Genomic DNA, 19,892 nt, shown 5'->3' on the forward strand with positions numbered 1-19,892 from the left:
TAAAAACTGCACCCCTCAAGGTACTCAAAACCACATTCAAGAAGTTTATTAACCTTTCAGGTGCTTCACAGGAATTTTTGGAATGTTTAAAAAAAATTGAACATTTCACTTTTTTTCCACAAAATTTTTACTTCAGATCCAATTTTTTTTATTTTCCCAAGGGTAACAGGACAAATTGGACCCCAAAAGTTGTTGTTCAATTTGTACTGAGTACGGTGATACCCCATATACGGGGGTAAACCACTGTTTGGGCGCATGGCAGAGCTCGGAAGGGAAGAAGCGCCGTTTGACTTTTCAATGCAAAATTGGCTGGAATTAAGATCGGACCCCATGTCGCGTTAGGAGAACCCCTGATGTGCCTAAACAGTGGAAACCCACCACAAGTGACCCAATTTTGGAAAGAAGACCCCTTATGGAATTTATCCAGATGTGTGGTGAGCACTTTGAACTCCCAATTGTTTCACTACAGTTTAGAATGTAGAGCTGTGAAAATTAAAAAATCTATTTTTTCCACAAAATGATCTTTTAGCCCGCAATTTTTTATTTTTTATTGCATCCTCAATAATCAGAACCTCCCACTCCCGTCTCCAAGACTTTACACGTGCTGCGCCGATTCTTTGGAATGCACTACCTAGGTTAATACGATTAATCCTCAATCCCCACAGTTTTAAGCGTACCCTAAAAACTCACTTGTTCAGACTGGCCTACCGCCTCAATGCATTAACGTAACGATCCCTGTGTGGCCTATTTAAAAAAAAAAAAAAAATGAATGTTCTCATACACTTTATGCAGTTAATAGCCCTCTGTGTCTGTACTGCTACATACTTAGGCAGTTAACTGGTTCATGCAGCTTTACATGAACACCCGAGCCTTACACTATGGCCGGTCCGAATAACTAAAGCAATTGTTACCATCCACCTCTCGTGTCTCCCCTTTTCCTCATAGTTTGTAAGCTTGCGAGCAGGGCCCTCATTCCTCCTGGTATCTGTTTTGAACTGTATTTCTGTTATGCTGTAATGTCTATTGTCTGTACAAGTCCCCTCTATAATTTGTAAAGCGCTGCGGAATATGTTGGTGCTATATAAATAAAAATTATTATTATTATTATTTTCCCAAGGGTACTAGGAGAAATTGGACCCCAAAAGTTGTACCATGAGATACGGCCTTTCCAAAACCCTGTCTGATGACAAATGCACACATAGCAGGATGCAGCAGGCCTCCACTGATAAAGGCTCGGAGCGGCACAGGTGCAAACTACTTGATAAAAACAGCCACCCCAACCAAACATTGCAGGGGTTGGCTGCCTAGCAGAAAAAATGCACATTGATATAACTCACATAGGACGCCAGTCACACTGATAGGTGCGGTGCACAGTGTCTGTATGCAACCTATTAATGACGCCCCTTGTATTAACAGGCGGGCTGCCCAGCACAATAATATGCAGCACACAGTGACAGACGCCCCAGAAAAACCTAGACAACATAAAGAGGCATGGCCACATCCTGTGCACCACACTTATCAGTGTGACTGGCGTCCTATGTGAGTTATATCAATGTGCATTTTTTTTGCTAGGCAGCCAAACCCTGCAATGGTTGGTTGGGGTGGCTGTTTTTATCAAGTAGTTTGCACCTGTGCCGCTCCTAGCCTTTATCAGTGGAGGCCTGCTGCATCCTGCTATGTGTGCATTTGTCATCAGACAGGGTTTTGGAAAGGCCGTATCTCATGGTATGTATTTTTTCTGAGTTTTTTCTATGTTAGCTGTTTTTTGATATTAGTGGTAGGACCCGCAATATTATGGGGCCTCTTGACGTTGGGTTGCGGGCTTACTTTATTTTGGCCAAAATATTAAACCAATACCTCATATAGTGTATGTGTTTATCATACGCATGCATTTTTTTGCACTATATCATATCCCTTTTTGCAGGATGTGGCCAGGCCTCTTTATGTTGGCTAGGTTTTTCTGGGGCGTCTGTCACTGTGTTCTGCATATTATAGTGCTGGGCAGCCCGCCTGTTAATACAAGGGGCGTCATTAATAGGTTGCATACCAGACACTGTGCACCACACTTATCAGTGTGACTGGCGTCCTATGTGAGTTATATCAATGTGCATTTTTTCTGCTAGGCAGCCAAACCCTGCAATGTTTGGTTGGGGTGGCTGTTTTTATCAAGTAGTTTGCACCTGTGCCGCCCCTAGCCTTTATCAGTGGAGGCCTGCTGCATCCTGCTATGTGTGCATTTGTCATCAGACAGGGTTTTGGAAAGGCCGTATCTCATGGTATGTATTTTTTCTGAGTTTTTTCTATGTTAGCTGGACCCCAAAAGTTGTCCAATTTGTCCTGAGTAGCCTGATACTCCATATGTGGGGGAAACCACCGTTTGGGCGCATGGCAGAGCTCGGAAGGGAAGGAGCGCTGTTTTGGAATGTAGACTTTGATGGAATGGTCTGGGGGCATCACTTTGCGTTTGCAGAACCCCTGATGTACCTAAACAGTAGAAATCCCCACAAGTGACCCCATATTGGAAACTACACCCCCTAAGGAACTTATCTAGATGTGTTGTCAGAACTTTGAAGCCCCTAGTGTTTCACTAAAGTTTATAATGCAGAGCCGTGAAAATAAAACATTTTTTTTCCATGAAAATGATATTTTAGCCCCCAAATTTTTATTTTCACAAGGGTGACAGGAGAAATTGGACTGCAAAGTTGTTGTCCAATTTGTCCTGAGTACACTGATACCCCATATGTGGTGGGAAACCACTGTTTGGGCGCACGGCAGAGCTCGGAAGGGAAGGAGCCCCATTTTACTTTTTCAATGCAGAATTGGCTGGAATTAATATCGGACGCCATCGCGTTTGAAGAGCCCCTGATGTGCCTAAACTGTGGAAACCCCTCAATTCTAACTCCAACCCTAACCCCAATGCACCCTTAAGCCTAATCCCAACCATAACCCTAACCACACCCCTAACCCAAACACACCCCTAACCCTAATCCCAACCCTAACCATAACCCTGACCACACCCCTAACCCCAACACACCCCTAACCCTAATACCAGACCTAATCTCAACTCTAACCATAACCTTAACCACACCCCTAACCCTGACACACCCCTAACCCTAATCCCAACCCCAACCATAAAAATAATCCAAACCCTAACTTTAACCCCAACCCTAACCCTAACTTTAGCCCCAGCCCTAACCCTAACTTTAGCCCTAACCCTAACATTAGCCCCAACCCTAACCCTAACTTTAGTCCAAACCCTTACCTTCACTTTAGCCCCAGCCCTAACCCTAACTTTAGCCCCAACCCAAACTTTAGCCGCAACCCTAACCCTAACGGGAAAATGGAAATGAATACATTTTTAAAATTTTATTATTTTTCCCTAACTAAGGGTGTGATGAAAGGGGGTTTGATTTACTATTTATAGCGGGTTTTTATAGCGGGGGTTTTTTTGGCAGCTGAGATACGCTTTTTATTGCAAAAAATAGTTTTTTGCATCACCACATTTTGAGAGCTATGATTTATCCATATTTTGGCCCACAGAGTCATGTGAAGTCATGTTTTTTTGTGGGACGAATTGACGTTTTTATTGGTACCATTTTCGGGCACATGACATTTTTTGATCGCTTTTTATTCCGATTTTTGGGAGGCAGAATGAACAAAAAACAGCAATTCCTGAATTTCTTTAAGGGGGGCGTTTATACCGTTCCACATTTGGTAAAATTGATAAAGCAGCTTTATTCTTCGGGTTAGTACGATTATAGCGATACCTCATTTATATAACTTTTTTATGTTTTGGCGCTTTTACGCAATAAAAACTATTTTATATAAAAAATAATTGTTTTTGCATCACTTTATTCTGAGAGCTATAACTTTTTTATTTTTCTGCTAAAGACGCTGTATGGTGGCTTTTTTTTTGCGAGACAAGATGACGTTTTCAGCAGTACCATGTTTATTTATATCAGTCTTTTTGATCACATTTTATGGCACTTTTTGTTCGGCAGTATGATGACAAAGCATTGCTTTTTGCCTCGTTTTTTTTTTTTTTTTGCGGTGTTCACTGAAGGGGTTAACTAGTAGGATATTTTTATAGAGTGGGACGTTATGGACGCGGCGATACCAAATATGTGTACTTTTATTGTTTTTTTATTTGCATAAATAAATGGATTTATTGGAAAAAAAATTTTTTTCCTTTATTTGGGGATTTTTTATTTTAATATATTCTATTTTTTTCTTTTTTTAACTTTATATCATTGTCCCAGGTTGGGACATCACTATATTACATCAGATCGCTGATCTGACACTTTGCATAGCACTGTGTCAGATCAGCGATCTGACAGGCAGTGCAGGAGGCTTTCTGGCGCCTGCTCTCAGCAGGTGCCGGCAAGCCATCTCAGCGAAGGACTCGTGAGGAGCCCCGCAGCCATTTTGGATCCGGGGACTCCTTCGAGAACACCGTAACAATGCAATCACGTTGTTCTGGTGGGAGAGTGCAGGGAGCCCCGTCCCTGCGCGATTCCCCTCTATGTCGCTGTCACTACTGACAGCGGCATCAGAGGTGTTAAATGCCCACGATCGACACTAGCGCTGATCGTGGATATTGCTGCGGGGTGTCAGCTGTCACATACAGCTGACACCCGCACGCAATCGCCGCGGTGCTCACTGTGAGTCCGTGCGATCATACCGCCGTACTAGTACTGCGGTTTGCGGGAACTCAGTTCCCACAGAGCAGTACTAGTACGGCGCATGTCGGGAAGGGGTTAAGGCCTCTTTCACACTTCCGTCTTTCTTTTTCCATCACAATGCGTCATTTTTGTGAAAAAAACGGTTCCAGCAAATGTTTCTGCTGGATCCGTTTTTTTTCCCATAGACTTGTATTAGCGACGGATTGTGACGGATGGCCACATGTTTAATCCGTCGTGCGCTGGATCCGTTGTAAAATTGTTGTTGGCTATAATGAAAGCCTATGGACGCAGAATCCATCGCTGACTGTGAAAAGCATGATTCCAGCAACGGATGCCATCTTTTGAAACTGAGCATGCGCGGAAGAATTTCCAGTCAGTTAAATTCTCTCTCGCTCTCTCTCTCTTTTTACTATTGATGCGGCCTATGCAGCATCAATAGTAAAAAGATATAATGTTAAAAATAATTTTAAAAAAATCGTGATATTCTTACCTTCCGGAGTCCCCCGCAGGCATTACTGGGAATGGGAGCTGCCGGCAGCATCGCGAGCATCGGGAAGGACGCAGGAAGGCTGCGGGGGACGCCAGAAGGTAAGAATATCACAATTTTTTATTTTTTAAATTTATTTTAATCTGGGTTGTGTATGAGTTTTCACAGAGGAAAAACGCGGCAAAGATGCATACACAACGTGCGCACATAGCCTCAACGGATCCATCAAAAAAACAGACCCAGTGCATCCGTTTTTTACAATCTGCACAGGAGCCGTCTTTTCAGATTGTGACTGATTGTAAAAAACGGAAGTGTAAAAGAGGCCTAACAACCAGGGGTATTTTAGTTTTTGAATTTCTGTTCCCCTTCTTCCCAGAGCCATAACTATTGTATTCTTTCATCAATATGTGAGGGCTTGTTTTTTGCGGGACAAGTTGTACTTTTGAACGACACCATTGGTTTTAACATATCATGTACTGGAAAACAGGAACAAAATTCCAAGTGCGGTGATATTGCAAAAAAAAAGTGCAATCCCACAGTTGTTTTTTTTTTTTGTCATGTTCATTACATGCTAAATCTGACCTGCCATTATGATTCTCCAGGTCATTACGAGTTCACAGACACCAAACATGTCCGTCTCCTTTTTTCGTTATTTAGGGCTGGGTGAGGGCTTACTTTTTGCTCGCCTAGCTGACATTTTTATTGATACTTGATAATTTATAGCAATGTATCGGCGACCAAAAAAACGTAATTCTGGTATTTTGATTTTTTTCTCGTTACGCTGTTTAGCAATTGGGTTAATTCTTTTTTATATTGATAGTTCGGCCGATTCTAAATGCGGCGATACCAAACGTGTATATTTGATTTTTTTTTTATTGTTTTATTTTGAGTGGGGCAAAAGGGGGGTGATTTGAACTTTTATTAATTTATTTCATTTTTAAAAACATTTTTTACTTTTTGCATGCTTCAATAGTCTCCATTGGAGAATAGAAGCTGAAATAGTTAGATCTCCTGTGTGTAGCAGAAATGATCACTTGCTATAAGCGCCGACCACAGGGCGGCGCTCAGAGCAATCTGGCAATGACAACCATAGAGGTCTGCTGCAGATCATGTGGCGGTGTCTCCGATGGGTGGGATTATCTGTCATAGATTGACAGCGGCATTTAACTAGTTAACAGCCGCTGGTGGATCGCGATTCCACCTGCGGCTGTTGCGGGCTCATGGCAGCTGTATGGATAAGCTGTCATGTGCCCGGAAAGGTACATTACAGACAAGGCGCTTAAAGGGACACTGTCACCTGAATTTGGAGGGAAGAATCTTCAGCCATGGAGGCGGGGTTTTTGGGTGTTTGATTCACCCTTTCCTTACCCGCTGGCTGCATGCTGGCTGCAATATTGGATTGAAGTTCATTCTCTGTCCTCCATAGTAGACGCCTGCGCAAGGGAGGATTGCCTTGTGCAGGCATGTACTACGGAGCACAGAGAATGAACTTCAATCCAATATTGCAGCCAGCATGCAGCCAGCGGGTAAGGAAAGGGTGAATCAAACACCCAAAAACCCCGCCTCCATGGCTGAAGATTCTTCCCTCCAAATTCAGGTGACAGTGTCCCTTTAATCTACTGAGCCGCAATCCCCGATGATGTCGTCTAGAAGAATTTTGTATACTTGAGCTATACTGCAGGCTCTGACTGATTATTCTGATATAAATACACTGCTATGTACTAGAAGGGGGAGAAGATTGTTATTGTGTATGGTAGTTTGGTGCAGATCCTGAAGAAAGCAAAAAACAGTATTTCTGCAACATGTGAACACGACCTTACGGACACAAAAAAGCCAGATGTCATGAACTGAAACTACATAAAGATGAGAGTTTTTGCAGCTCGGACTGTGAATGAAGGAACAAAAACTAATCCACAGGTCCCAAGAGATGAGCAGGACGCACAGATGACGTCGCGCCAGCTCTGGCTAATCAGAAGTTGCGGCGGAGATGTGGAAGGTTAGAGATTCGCGGCCTCCTGTCTAGCCGCCAAGTACCGCTGACCTGGACGCTGGACCAGAGACCCATGAATCGATCCACTCCTCTTTAGCCCCAACTGTCCCGGACACATCAGACAGTCCCAGATTTGGGTCTGCACCTTGCCGTCTTGAGCGTCTGCTGAATACCCCTCACTGCTACCACCCGTCTGACAACTCCTTGTGCCAGGGAAGAAAGAAATGGTAAATGGGCTTGGATTGGGGTGTGGACAAAATTTGCCCCAATGATTTGTCCTTCTTCCTGTACTTCACAAATCAGGAAGTGTGTGTAATCCCTTGTTTCTATTATGTTTATGCTATCTACTATGCAGTGGCGCAATTTGCCAACGTTCCATTGCCAGGTCTAATCCTGTTACCTTAATATATTCTGCTTGTATGCAATCTAATATATAAAGCTGAATGTGTGTATGTGTGTATGTATGTATGTATGTCCGGGATTGGCATTTGCACCGTCGCAGCTACAGCCACAAAATTTTGCACAGTCACACGTCTGGACCCCGAGAGCATCATAGGCTATATTGTGAGGTGAAATTTTAACCCCGCGCGTTCCAATTCACCAAACAATTTTGCCCCTATCTACATAATGGGGAAAAAAGTGAAAGGAAAAGTGTTGGAGGCGTTGAAGCTACAGCCACAAAATTTTGCACAGTCACACGTCCGGACCCTGAGAGCGTCATAGGCTATGTTGTGAGGTGAGATTTTAACTCCGCGCTTTCCAATTCACCAAACAATTTTGCCCCTATCTACATAATAAGAAAAAATGAAAGGAAAAGTGTTGGAGGCAAATTGACAGCTGCCAGATGTGAACAAGGGGGACGTAAAGAGTGAGAGCGATGGCGCCAAAGAGTATATACCGTACAGTTGCTAAGGTGGGGCCCCGACATGGGATACTCACCACACACGGGGATATGAACACACACACAAAATGCGCCACACACTACCACGTGCTTCAACACATATCACCCTCAGCACACATTTCACCACACATTCTCCAACCTCGCCACATAAAAGTCGAAACACAAAAGTCGCCGCTCAAAACTCGCCACGTGCAGAACTCGCCACATGCAAAAACTAGGCTCTTGCAAAACTCGCCACAAGTACAAAACTCACCTCATGGAAAACTCGCCACACGCAAAACTTGCACACGCGGAAAAATTGCCACATGCACAAAAGTTGCAACACATGCAAAATTTGCCTCACACAAAACTTGCACATACTCAAAAGGCACCACACAAAACTCGCCACGCGCAAAACTCGCCATGCGCAAAACTTGCTGCACACAAGTTGCTACACTAACCTGTCACATGCAACTCGACACACAAAAAGTTGCTACACGCATGTTGCCACACAAAACTCATCTCACAAAAGTCGCTACATGCATGTCGCCACACGCAACTCAACACACACAACTTGACAAACGAAACTCGCCCTAAAACACACACAAGTCTGGTCTTATCCTTCAAAAATAAAAATCTGAATAATAAGCAGACAAACTACAACAAATGTACCATATAGGAAATACGGCAGCTGTCAGTCACATGACCTGTCTATTATGTGTATGTGTGAGCTAATATATACTGCCAGGGGGAGGGCTTCCTGTTGGCTGGGGATTTATCAGGCTGCCAATTTAGCTTACAAATACTGATGTAAAAATACTGAGCAAATAACGTGTGAACGAGGTCTAATACAGGAGGAGATGACACACAGGTATATACTATATACAGGGGAGATGACACACAGATATATACTATATACAGGAGAGATGACACACAGGTATATACTATATAGAGGAGGAGATGACATACAGGTACATATATATGCAGGAGGAGATGACATACAGGTATATACTATATACAGGAGGAGATGACACACAGGTATATACTATATACAGGAGCAGATGACCTACAGGTATATACTATATACAGGAGGAGATGACATACAGGTATATGCTATATATAGAAGATGACATGCAGGTATATACTATATACAGGAGGAGATGACACACAGATATATACTATATACAGGGGAGATGACACACAGGTATATACTATATACAGGAGGAGATGACATACAGGTATATACTATATATAGAAGGAGATGACATTCAGGTATATACTATATATAGGGGAGATGACACACAGCAGGTATATAATATATACAGGGGAGATGACATACAGGTATATACTATATACAGGAGATGACATACAGATGTATACTATATATAAGGGAGATGACAAACATGTATATACTGAGGTGATGAGGTGAAAATGAGAGGTGTGAGGTGAAAATGAAAAGGTGTGAGTGCAAAATGAGAGGAGTGAGGAAAAATAATGGAGTGATCAGAAAATGACAGATGTGAGGTTGAAATGACAAGTGTTAGGGGGGAATGAGAGGAGTGAGGGAGAAAATGAGAGGTGTGAGGGGGAAAATGAAAGATGTGATTGGGAAAATGAGAGGCGTGATGGGAAAATAAGAGAAGTGAGGTGCTATAACTAACCACAGATATTTACTATGCCCAGGCAACGCCGGGCTCTTCAGCTAGTATGTATATATTATATCTTATATATTACCACAATTTACGGTATGTATATATCACCCGTGATACTTTTTTGAAACTTGTCCACTATGTTCTATATGGCACCATTCGTATATATCTTGTTTTCTTCTTTCACAGCGACATTGTGATAAAAACCCAGGTGGGGTCGAGACGTCTGTTAAACTTTGTGGCATTTCCATAACACGTTTTCTTTGTTTGCTTTGCCCAATAAAATACTTTGCTTCACCTGAACCCACAGTGTGTGGTGAAACGTCTCTTGTCTAAGTCTACAGTAGGTAAATGACGGCCATGAAGGTGACGAGGCCGTTCAGTACCTGCCTTCTTCTCAGATTTGAGGCTGTATGGGCATCGTGTGTCACCTGGATTTTGCCAATCTATTGTTCTTCTGTACTTTCCCATGTAAACAAGTTTAATGGAAACACGAATAATGGGCGTAGGAGGAACTCAGTGTTTTCACTAAACATTGGTCTGACCTTGAGGAAAGCTGGAAGCGAATGTGAAATATTAAATAGGAGTTTTATTGATAAAAATACTTTTATTTCTGTACTTTTAGATTACACTACATTTTTTTCAGCCGATCGTAATCTAAAACATGTTTATTTTTAGTATGTCAAGATTTCCTGAGCTACACACTGAGTTCACTATTTTAAGGACTTTTTGGGTGTACGTGGTCCCTTAGGTTTGAAAATCACCTCCTTGTTCATTTTCCAGTTATTTAGAAAACCATAAAACCCATTTGCCCAATATTAGCTTGATTATAAGGACCCAAACGAGGAACTAAAATAGGTAGGATAGGGGATAACTTAGGGATTGCTGGTGTTTTAATCAGTGGGACCCCCAACGATTCAAAGTACAGGGTCTTGAATGGAGCATAGATTTGCATGCTCAATCTCTGCTGCGTTCATTGTGTACTGACGGAAACAGCAGTGCACCGCCCGGGGCTTTCTCTGAAAGTAGCAGAGATCGAACATGCCCATCTCCACTACATATGTATGCTGAGCAGAGCTCCGTTTCTAGATTACAGAGCCCCTTCTCGGGATCACTAGGGGTCCAAGTGGTTGGACCCAAAACAGAAATTAAGTTAGCTTACCACTTTGGGAACAACCCTTTATGATAACCTTTTCCGATGTTCCTCTGATTTTCCTGCTTCCTTGGTATCTAAGTGGGGCGGTGATTAGAAATGAGCCAATCCGAACTTCAAAGTTTGGTGTTCAGTCCGGACAATCAGTATCCGATGCTAATTGCCGAACTCGGACTTCTTCCAGAAGTCCGTGGCAATGTTCGGAGTTCCGGGGGAAGGAGATTTAGAATTTTCCAACTCAAAACTTTGGGTCCCCATTGTTTTTAGTGGGGTTCGAGTTCTGGTCCAAGTTCTAGAACCGAACTTTGGAATTAAGTTCGGGTCGAGTACCAGAACCAGAACTTCCATGGTCCTCTCATCCCTAGAGGTGATAACAATTCCCACTCCTTAAAAAATGTATTTATTTTATTTATATATTTTAAGGACATTATCTATGTTTGCAAAAAAATAAAAATATCCAAGGAGAATTAAAATTAGAGGACTGTGTTCCCTTTAGCTAGGAGGGTGGCTCAATGGTAACATAATCACAGTTTACATTAACGGCAATCTGTTAGGAAGCCAAGTAAAAAGTTTCAATCTACCTGCAGCGCCTCTGCAGGAGAAATCAAGCATTTGCGCTGTTTTTTTAAAATCAAATAAATTTGTAATTCTAGCAGTAGATGCTATGTACATAAAAAAAGGGGGAAAGAAGCTATATGCCATAAAAAATCTGAAGTTTATTAGTATGGATTAACTTCCCCTGGACAAAGCTACACGCGAAACGCGCGTTGGGGTGCCACAGCCGGTAAAGTGCCTTACATACATCTTACACCTATCCCTTCCCTTTGGTCTTTTCAACACGTATTACAGCTATCAGTACCTTTTTTGGACACTGTCAAACCTCAGTGCACTGTTTTAATTTATTCAAGGTGATATTCATCCCTACCTGGAAGCAAAACCCTTTTGCTCCATACCTCTCAGAACATATATACCTGCTTGTTTTTTTGTACTGCACATGATTTTGGGTCTAGGGCAAAGTTATGGGATTGTGATTTATTGTGCAATCAGCACTTTACACTGGCACGGTTTCCTTTTTGTGGCTGTCTTTTTTGCATTTGTTGTCCCTATTGATTTTACATTTTACTATATTGTTATTTTAATACATACTAATAAACTTCTGATTTTTTATGGCATATAGCTTCTTTCCCCCTTTTTTTTTGATGTACATATTATGGAAGTGCCAATGATTTAGGCAGTAATACATTTGGATGTAGAGTAGATGCTATGTGTAGCTGTATAACATAGTAGTTTCATGGAATAATCAAACATTGACCTGTAAAAAGCCTGTTATATTACGTAGATATCCTGTGGCCCACAAACATATGTTTATCAGATTAACAATTGTATTGGACATGCACTAAGTTTGACATCGCTGCAGTTTAATATAAAAAAAATAGATCAATGAGCTGATAGTGTTGGCCCGTCGATTTTAGCAGTATTATGTTTGCCCAGATATGAGGTCATAAGATCATGGGCAAACAAATAAAAAAAAGATTATGCCGTATTGGTGCAAAAAGAGACAACCAAGCAGCGAATGAAGCCGATCACTTGATGCAAGACCAATAGATAGAAAGCAATGGAGTCTAATACACAGAGAGACAATATGACATGAAGAAAGGAATGGGCAAAGTAAACCTCTGGGCACTGCTTGCGGATGGTGAAACGCCTGGTTTGCAGTCAAGTGTATGGCAGATACAGAACTAGCTACAGAAGATGTATATAAGGGTGACAAACAGATACTCTAGATGGATATGAGATACAGTACATAGATATAAGAGAGACAGATACATTGCATTTCTAATTCTTTAGTAATTATTTAAAACAAGATGTAAAGGAGGAGAGAAGGAGATACAGTAGATAGATGTCGGATACTTAGCTCTATCGGTAGACATCAGATAAGTTATGATAGACTGAGACACCTATCAATGAATAATATCTCTCTGATTCCAGAAATGGATAACTAAATAGTTACAGTGGATATAAAAAATCTACACATCCCTAAAATCCCAGTTTATTTTTCATAAAAAAGAAAAAAAAGAGATAAAAAGAAATCATTTCAGAACTTTTTTTTTTTTTTTACCCTTGATGTCACCCATAATCTATACAAATCCATTGAGAAACAAACTGAAGTCATGTTGAGGAGGAAAATATAAATATCAAAACTAAAATATTACACCCTGTTATAATTAGGGATGTGCAGGAGTTCAGAATTATCCATATTTATAGTCATGTTACATAGTAATCAGTACATTGCTGCCATCACTTACAATGATTCTGATTAACTACATATAAAGTTTAGCTGCTCTAGTAGGATTTTCCTGTTATTTTCTTAGTAGTATTTTACAGCATAAGCCATGGCCTCTAAACAGCTCACAACACAGCAAAAGGATCTCATTCTTGAAAATTATCAGTCAAGAGAAAGGTGTTATAACCTTTCTCTTGACTGATAATTTTCAAGAATGAGATCCTTTTGCTGTGTTGTGAGCTGTTTAGAGGCCATGGCTTATTGTTTTCCAAGACATTAGATATACAATGAAAAACCGTGAAGACAGTGATCAAGGAGTGTCTTAAATTTGGCACAACAGTGACAATATCCAGATCCGGATGGCCCTCAAAAATTGATGGAAAGAGAAGAAAAAAATTGTTCCTGTAGGCTGCCAAGAGACCTATAGCAACATTAAATACTGCATGTGGGGTAGGGTGGCAAGACAGAAACCTTTTACAAAAAAAAAACATTCAGTTCCCACTATGCTTTGCCAAAACCTATATCAAGTCTGACATAAGCATGTGGGAAAATGTGTTACAGTCTTATAAGACCAAGGCTGAACTTTTTGGCCACAATTTCAAAAGGTATATTTAGTGTAAAGCCAATAGTGCACATCCCCAAAATAACACCATACCCACAGTGAAGCATGATTGAGGTAGCATTATGCTTTGGGGTTGTTTTTCGCCAGCTTGAACTGGAGCTTTGATCAAGGTAGAGGGAATTTTGAACAATTCCAAATATCAGGCAATTTTGCATCAAAACCTGTTCAGCCATAGGATGGCTTCTCTAAAGCAAGGAAAAGTGGGCGAAAATTGTCTATTCTGCGTAGATGCACCATGCTGATAGACCCAAAACGCTTGATTGCGGTCATAAATACAAAGTATTTGTGCAGTGGTGTACAAATTTATGCTCGAGCATTATTTTTAGTTCTTGATTTTCCTTTTTTTCCAGCCGGAAAATTTTCAGTTTGTTTTTCAATTGAACTGTACAGATTATAGGTGATGTTAAAAGGTGGAAAATATTCTGAAAGTATTCTTCTTGATTTTTTGGGGGTATGTAAATAAGGGTGCGTAAACTTTTTTATTCACTGTAAATAGATAGTTAACGAATATGTGAAAATTACTAGAGACAGATAAATATATATTTCGCTCCAATGTGTGTGAGCGGATCAAATACTGATGGGACGTTACAATCATATATACCATTATGGACTATTGTGAAATGAAAACAAACAAGCTGCAAACCAGGAGACATTATCAAATGTATATAATCGTGTAGATAACATGTTCGTTAAGGGAAATTCATGCACTTAAAGATGGTCACATGCAAAGCAAGAAGGTCATAGGTCCAAGTACCAGGTCAAGGGTGGCCTTGAGGGGTCGCTTCAGTGATGGAACAGCTGGCTGAGTCTTAATTAGCAGGCAGGGAGCACATGATGGCAATGGCCAAAAGGGGTCAAGCACAACAACATAAACAGCAAGCAGAGGTGCGTCATAAGAAGAGCGACATGGTGGACAGGTGAAAAGAAAAAAAAAAAAAAAGAATGCATTATATACTGTATCATAATAGCTAGACATGCACGTGATGACGACTATTGTTAATGCATTGGAATACAATACAACAGGCTTTATTATAGCTTTATGAAAAGCAGCAACCCAAGATATAAAGATTTCAAAAAAGGACAAAACTACGCCGAAGGGTATGTCCACTTAAGAGTTTGTCGATGAATATAATCTACAAAAAAAAACTGGGCAGCTTTGTAACTACACCGTGAATTTATCTTCCTCTGATTTAGACCTACAGCTTTTATTATTATCATCCTTCAGAGCTGTATTCATAGTTCTGCCGAACAAGCTCGTTATCACATACATCATTTAGTTGAGCTTTTAGGCCATGTTCCCACTTGTGAGAATGCTGCTTTTTTTTTTTTTCCTGCAGGCGGCCACAGCTAAATACACAAGAGCAATCGGTAACAATTATTTCTTTTTTATTTCTTGTTTTTTTTTTTAAGGCATGGTGTAAAGGCTACAGTCAGACGGCCATAGATTCTCTCTGGGGCCGATTATACAAATGACACCGATCACACTCTGATCAGCTTTGTGCGATACCATTCTCTTGGACAAGAAAATCAGAGCACGCTGAGGAGAAGATGGAGAACAGAATTTCTTTATTTTCTCCAATCTGTGAGTCTGCGGAAATCAAACTGCACTCAGATGTCATCCGACTGCACGCCAATGTTTTCCACGGACCCATAGACTTGTCTTGTGAGAGTCTTCTGATTTCACATTGACAGATTCTGTCAGTGAAAAAGATAATGCATCAGCACTGCCCCATTGAATAACATTGGTCCGACTGTGTACTATCTGATAAAACATGGTATTATTATGGTCTGATCTATGCACTCCTGTGAGCGGGTTCAGCAGAGGTTTTTAATGCATTTATTTAGTAATGTTGCAGAAATGTTGTGATTCTGCATTTAAAACACAATTGTGATTTTATATGCATTTTTTTCCAGGCTCCCCATAGAATTCTATGGGAAAAAAATGCACACACAAAAACAAAAAACAAACAAATAAAAAAAGAAAAAAAACACATCTATACAATACATGAGTTTTCATGAAACCATTTGGTTGAAATATTAAATGGAATAGGTTTTCAGCACAGAAAAAATATGCAGCGTTCTCTGCTGTGGGAACATGGCTTTATAATGAAGTGGTATTTTTTTTGTTTTACATCAAATACTGTGCCAAGTGTGTAAAATTTATACTTTCCAGAAAGCCGTGTTTTTTTGAGAGTTCAGCCCTGAAGCCTGAAGAATTGTTAAGGGGGCTGTTCAATACTAGGACAACCTCTTCTTGAACTAAATGTTCAGCCTCGATAAAATAAAAAGCCTATACTCACCTCCCGTGGCGGCGCCGTTCCAGCGGTGTCAGCACTCGCGGTCCTGCAGCTCTCGTGTGGCGCCCAATTAGCACTGGTATCACTGTCTCCGCCTCCGCCTCAATCCAATTGAACATGAAGAGGAAGTCCTAATCTCTGACTTCGTCTTTATGTTTAATCCATAAGAAGGGGGGAGACAGTGATACCAGCACTGATTGGGCGCCAGGCACCACGTGTTACAACACCACACGAGAGTCCCGGGACCGCAAGTGTTGACAAACGCTGGGATGGCGCCGACACGGGAGGTGAGTATAGATTTTTTATTTTTATCGGGGTGAAGCATTTACTTCAAGAAGGGGTCGTCCTAGTAGTGGACAGGACTTTTAATCCAGCTCTTTACTATAATACATTTTTAACTTATTATAGTTGGAATTTTTTTTAATTTAAACAAAGTTACTCAAATTTTTATGGAGATTAGTTCTATAAATTGCCTGAAAAAAAATGATTGTCAAAATATGGACATACCCTTTAGTGGTGGATTCCCAAAGCACAAAATTGTAACTGTCTGTAAATTCAGTTCCCAATTACTGATCTTGAAGAGCACAGGAAGGAAGGAAGATGTCAACTCCCTATATCAACGTCTATATACTGAGCAGCACTGGCCATGCTTGTGATGAGGGTGATAAGCACGATGACCCGAGTTGTCCCCAGCACAGAAAGACGTACAGTGTCATACTGAGACTAAAAGACAGGCAGGAACTGTGTGTCTGAGGCTGGTAGGAACCGTGTTTCTGAGGCCGGTAGGAACCCTGTGTCTGAGGCCGGTAGGAACAGTGTGTCTGAGGCCGGTAGGAACCGTGTGTCTGAGGCCAGTAGGAACCATGTGTCTGAGGCCGGTAGGAACCATGTGTCTGAGGCTGGTAGGAACCCTGTGTCTGAGGCCGGTAGGAACCCTGTGTCTGAGGCTGGTAGGAACCCTGTGTCTGAGGCCGGTAGGAACCCTGTGTCTGAGGCCGGTAGGAACCCTATGCCTGAGGCCGGTAGGAACCATGTGTCTGAGGCCAGTAGGAACCCTGTGTCTGAGGCCGATAGGAACTGCATGTCTGAGGCCGGTAGGAACCCTATGTCTGAGACCGGTAGGAACTGTAAGTCTGAGGCCAGTAGGAACCCTGTGTCTGAAGCCGATAGGAACTGCGTGTCTGAGGCCGGTCTGAGGCCGGTAGGAACCCTATGTCTGAGACCGGTAGGAACTGTAAGTCTGAGGCCAGTAGTAACCCAGTGTCTGAGGGCGGTAGGAACCGCGTGTCTGAGGCCGGTAGGAACTGCATGTCTGAGGCCGGTAGGAACCCTATGTCTGAGACCGGTAGGAACTGTAAGTCTGAGGCCAGTAGGAACCGTGTGTCTGAAGCCGATAGGAACTGCGTGTCTGAGGCCGGTCTGAGGCCGGTAGGAACCCTATGTCTGAGACCGGTAGGAACTGTAAGTCTGAGGCCAGTAGTAACCCAGTGTCTGAGGGCGGTAGGAAACGCGTGTCTGAGGCCGGTAGGAACCCTATGTCTGAGACCGGTAGGAACTGTAAGTCTGAGGCCAGTAGTAACCCAGTGTCTGAGGCCGGTAGGAAACGCGTGTCTGAGGCCGGTAGGAACCGCGTGTCTGAGGCCGGTAGGAACCGCGTGTCTGAGGCCGGTAGGAACCGCGTGTCTGAGGCCGGTAGGAACCGCGTGTCTGAGGCCGGTAGGAACCGCGTGTCTGAGGCCGGTAGGAACCGCGTGTCTGAGGCCGGTAGGAACCGTGTGTCTGAGGCCGGTAGGAACCGTGTGTCTGAGGCTGGTAGGAACCCTGTGTCTGAAGCTGGTAGGAACCCTGTGTCGGAGGCTGGTAGGAACCCTGTGTCTGAGGCCGGTAGGAACCCTGTGTCTGAGGCCGGTAGGAACCCTATGCCTGAGGACGGTAGGAACCGTGTGTCTGAGGCCGGTAGGAACCGTGTGTCTGAGGCCGATAGGAACTGCATGTCTGAGGCCGGTCTGAGGCCGGCAGGAACCCTATGTCTGAGACCGGTAGGAACTGTAAGTCTGAGGCTAGTAGGAACCCTGTGTCTGAGGCCAATAGGAACTGCGTGTCTGAGGCCGGTCTGAGGCCGGTAGGAACCCTATGTCTGAGACCGGTAGGAACTGTAAGTCTGAGGCCAGTAGTAACCCAGTGTCTGAGGGCGGTAGGAACCCTATGTCTGAGGCCGGTAGGAACCGTGTGTCTGAGGCTGGTAGGAACCATGTGTCTGAGACCGGTAGGAACTGTGTGTCTGAGGCCGGTAGGAACCGTGTGTGGCCATAAGTTGCTCTGTGAACACTGCAGTATCTACTAGAAGTCAAAGCTCTGGAGAAGAACATTTCTGTAGTAGTAGATGATTCAGTGCAGCAAGTCACACACATTTTTTTTTTTTTTTGTCGATTCTCACAACATCCATAAAAAAATATTAAGGTAGGTAAAAGCTTTTATGGGCATCATGTAACAAATCTGTGCCCCACAGATTAGTAGTATGCCTATGTGCCTGAGTTTTTAAGAGTAATCACATTTTGGGTTGTAAAATTCACAGCCAAATTTTAGTAGCAACAATTTAAAGAATATCTGCAACATGTCAGTCATCACAGAAGATGTTACGCAGATTTAAAGCATCACTCCTCCTATCAATGTTTTTATCATAATATATTGGCATCATCATATTATATAGCACTGTGTACTTACAGTTGCTCATTTTGCCTTTCTACCCAGATAATTCTTCTCTTTTCCATTGCGGCTATGAAATCACATCTACTATATAATTGTCTAAGGGTCACTTCCGTCTTTCTGTCTGTCTGTCTGTAACGGAAATCCCAAGTCGCTGATTGGTCGCGGCAAAACAGCCACGACCAATCAGCGACGGGCACAGTCCGGCGGCAAAATGGCCGCTTCTTACTCCCCGCAGTCAGTGCCTGCTCCATACTACCCTCCAGTCAGCGCTCACACAGGGTTAATGGCAGCGTTAGCGGACCGCATTATGCCGCGGTTTAACGCACTTCATTAACACTGCTATTAACCTTGTGTAACCAACTTTTTACTATCAATGCTGCCTATGCAGCATCAATAGTAAAAAGATCTAATGTTAACAATAATAAAGAAAATAAAAAATCGTTATATACTCACCGTTCGTCGGCCCCTAGGATCCAGAACAGGCCTTTACCGCTCCTCGCAACGCTCCGGTGACCGCTCCATGCATTGCGATCTCGCGAGATGATGACGTAGCGGTCTCGCGAGACCGCTATGTCATCATCTCGTGAGATCACAATGCACACTTGAGACCGGAGCGCGCGAGGAGCATCAGTAAACGCTTCGCCTGGATCCGGGGGCCAACGAAGGGTGAGTATATAACTATTTTTTATTTTAATTCTTTTTTTAACAGGGATATGATGCCCACATTGCTATATTTTATGTGGGCTGTGCAATATACTACGTGGGCTGTGCTATATACTATGTGGGCTGTGTTATACACTACGTGGCCTGTGTTATACACTACGTGGCCTGTGTTATACACTACTTGGGATGTGTTATACACTACGTGGGCGGTGTTATACACTACGTGGGCTGTGTTATATACAGCGTGCGTGGGCTGTTATATACTATGTGAGCTGTGTTATATGCTACGTAGGCTGTTATAAACTACGTGGCTGTGTTATATGCTATTGGGCAGTTATACACTCCGTGGGCTGTGCTATATACTACGTGGCTGTGCTATATACTCCATGGGCTGTGCTATCTACTCCGTGGGCTGTGCTATATACTACGTGGCTGTGCTATATACTACCTGGCTCTGCTATATACTACGTGGCTCT

General features: G+C 42.6%; 1 protein-coding gene across 9 annotated transcripts in view; it reads right to left on the reverse strand.

Annotated features, from left to right (window-relative positions):
* Positions 1–19,892, reverse strand: part of MBNL3 (muscleblind like splicing regulator 3) — a 193,373-nt gene that overhangs the window by 27,794 nt on the left and 145,687 nt on the right. For 3 of the 9 annotated variants that reach the window (XM_069746944.1, XM_069746948.1, XM_069746943.1), the window contains exon 5: positions 14,502–14,555. The exons of the other annotated variants lie outside the window; for them this stretch is intronic. In XM_069746944.1, the coding sequence (XP_069603045.1) occupies positions 14,502–14,555 (54 nt within the window). The remainder of the gene's footprint in view (positions 1–14,501; positions 14,556–19,892) is intronic. 9 annotated transcript variants of the gene reach the window in all.

The sequence above is a fragment of the Ranitomeya imitator genome, chromosome 2 (assembly GCF_032444005.1).
Source record: "Ranitomeya imitator isolate aRanImi1 chromosome 2, aRanImi1.pri, whole genome shotgun sequence".
NCBI lineage: Eukaryota > Metazoa > Chordata > Amphibia > Anura > Dendrobatidae > Ranitomeya > Ranitomeya imitator.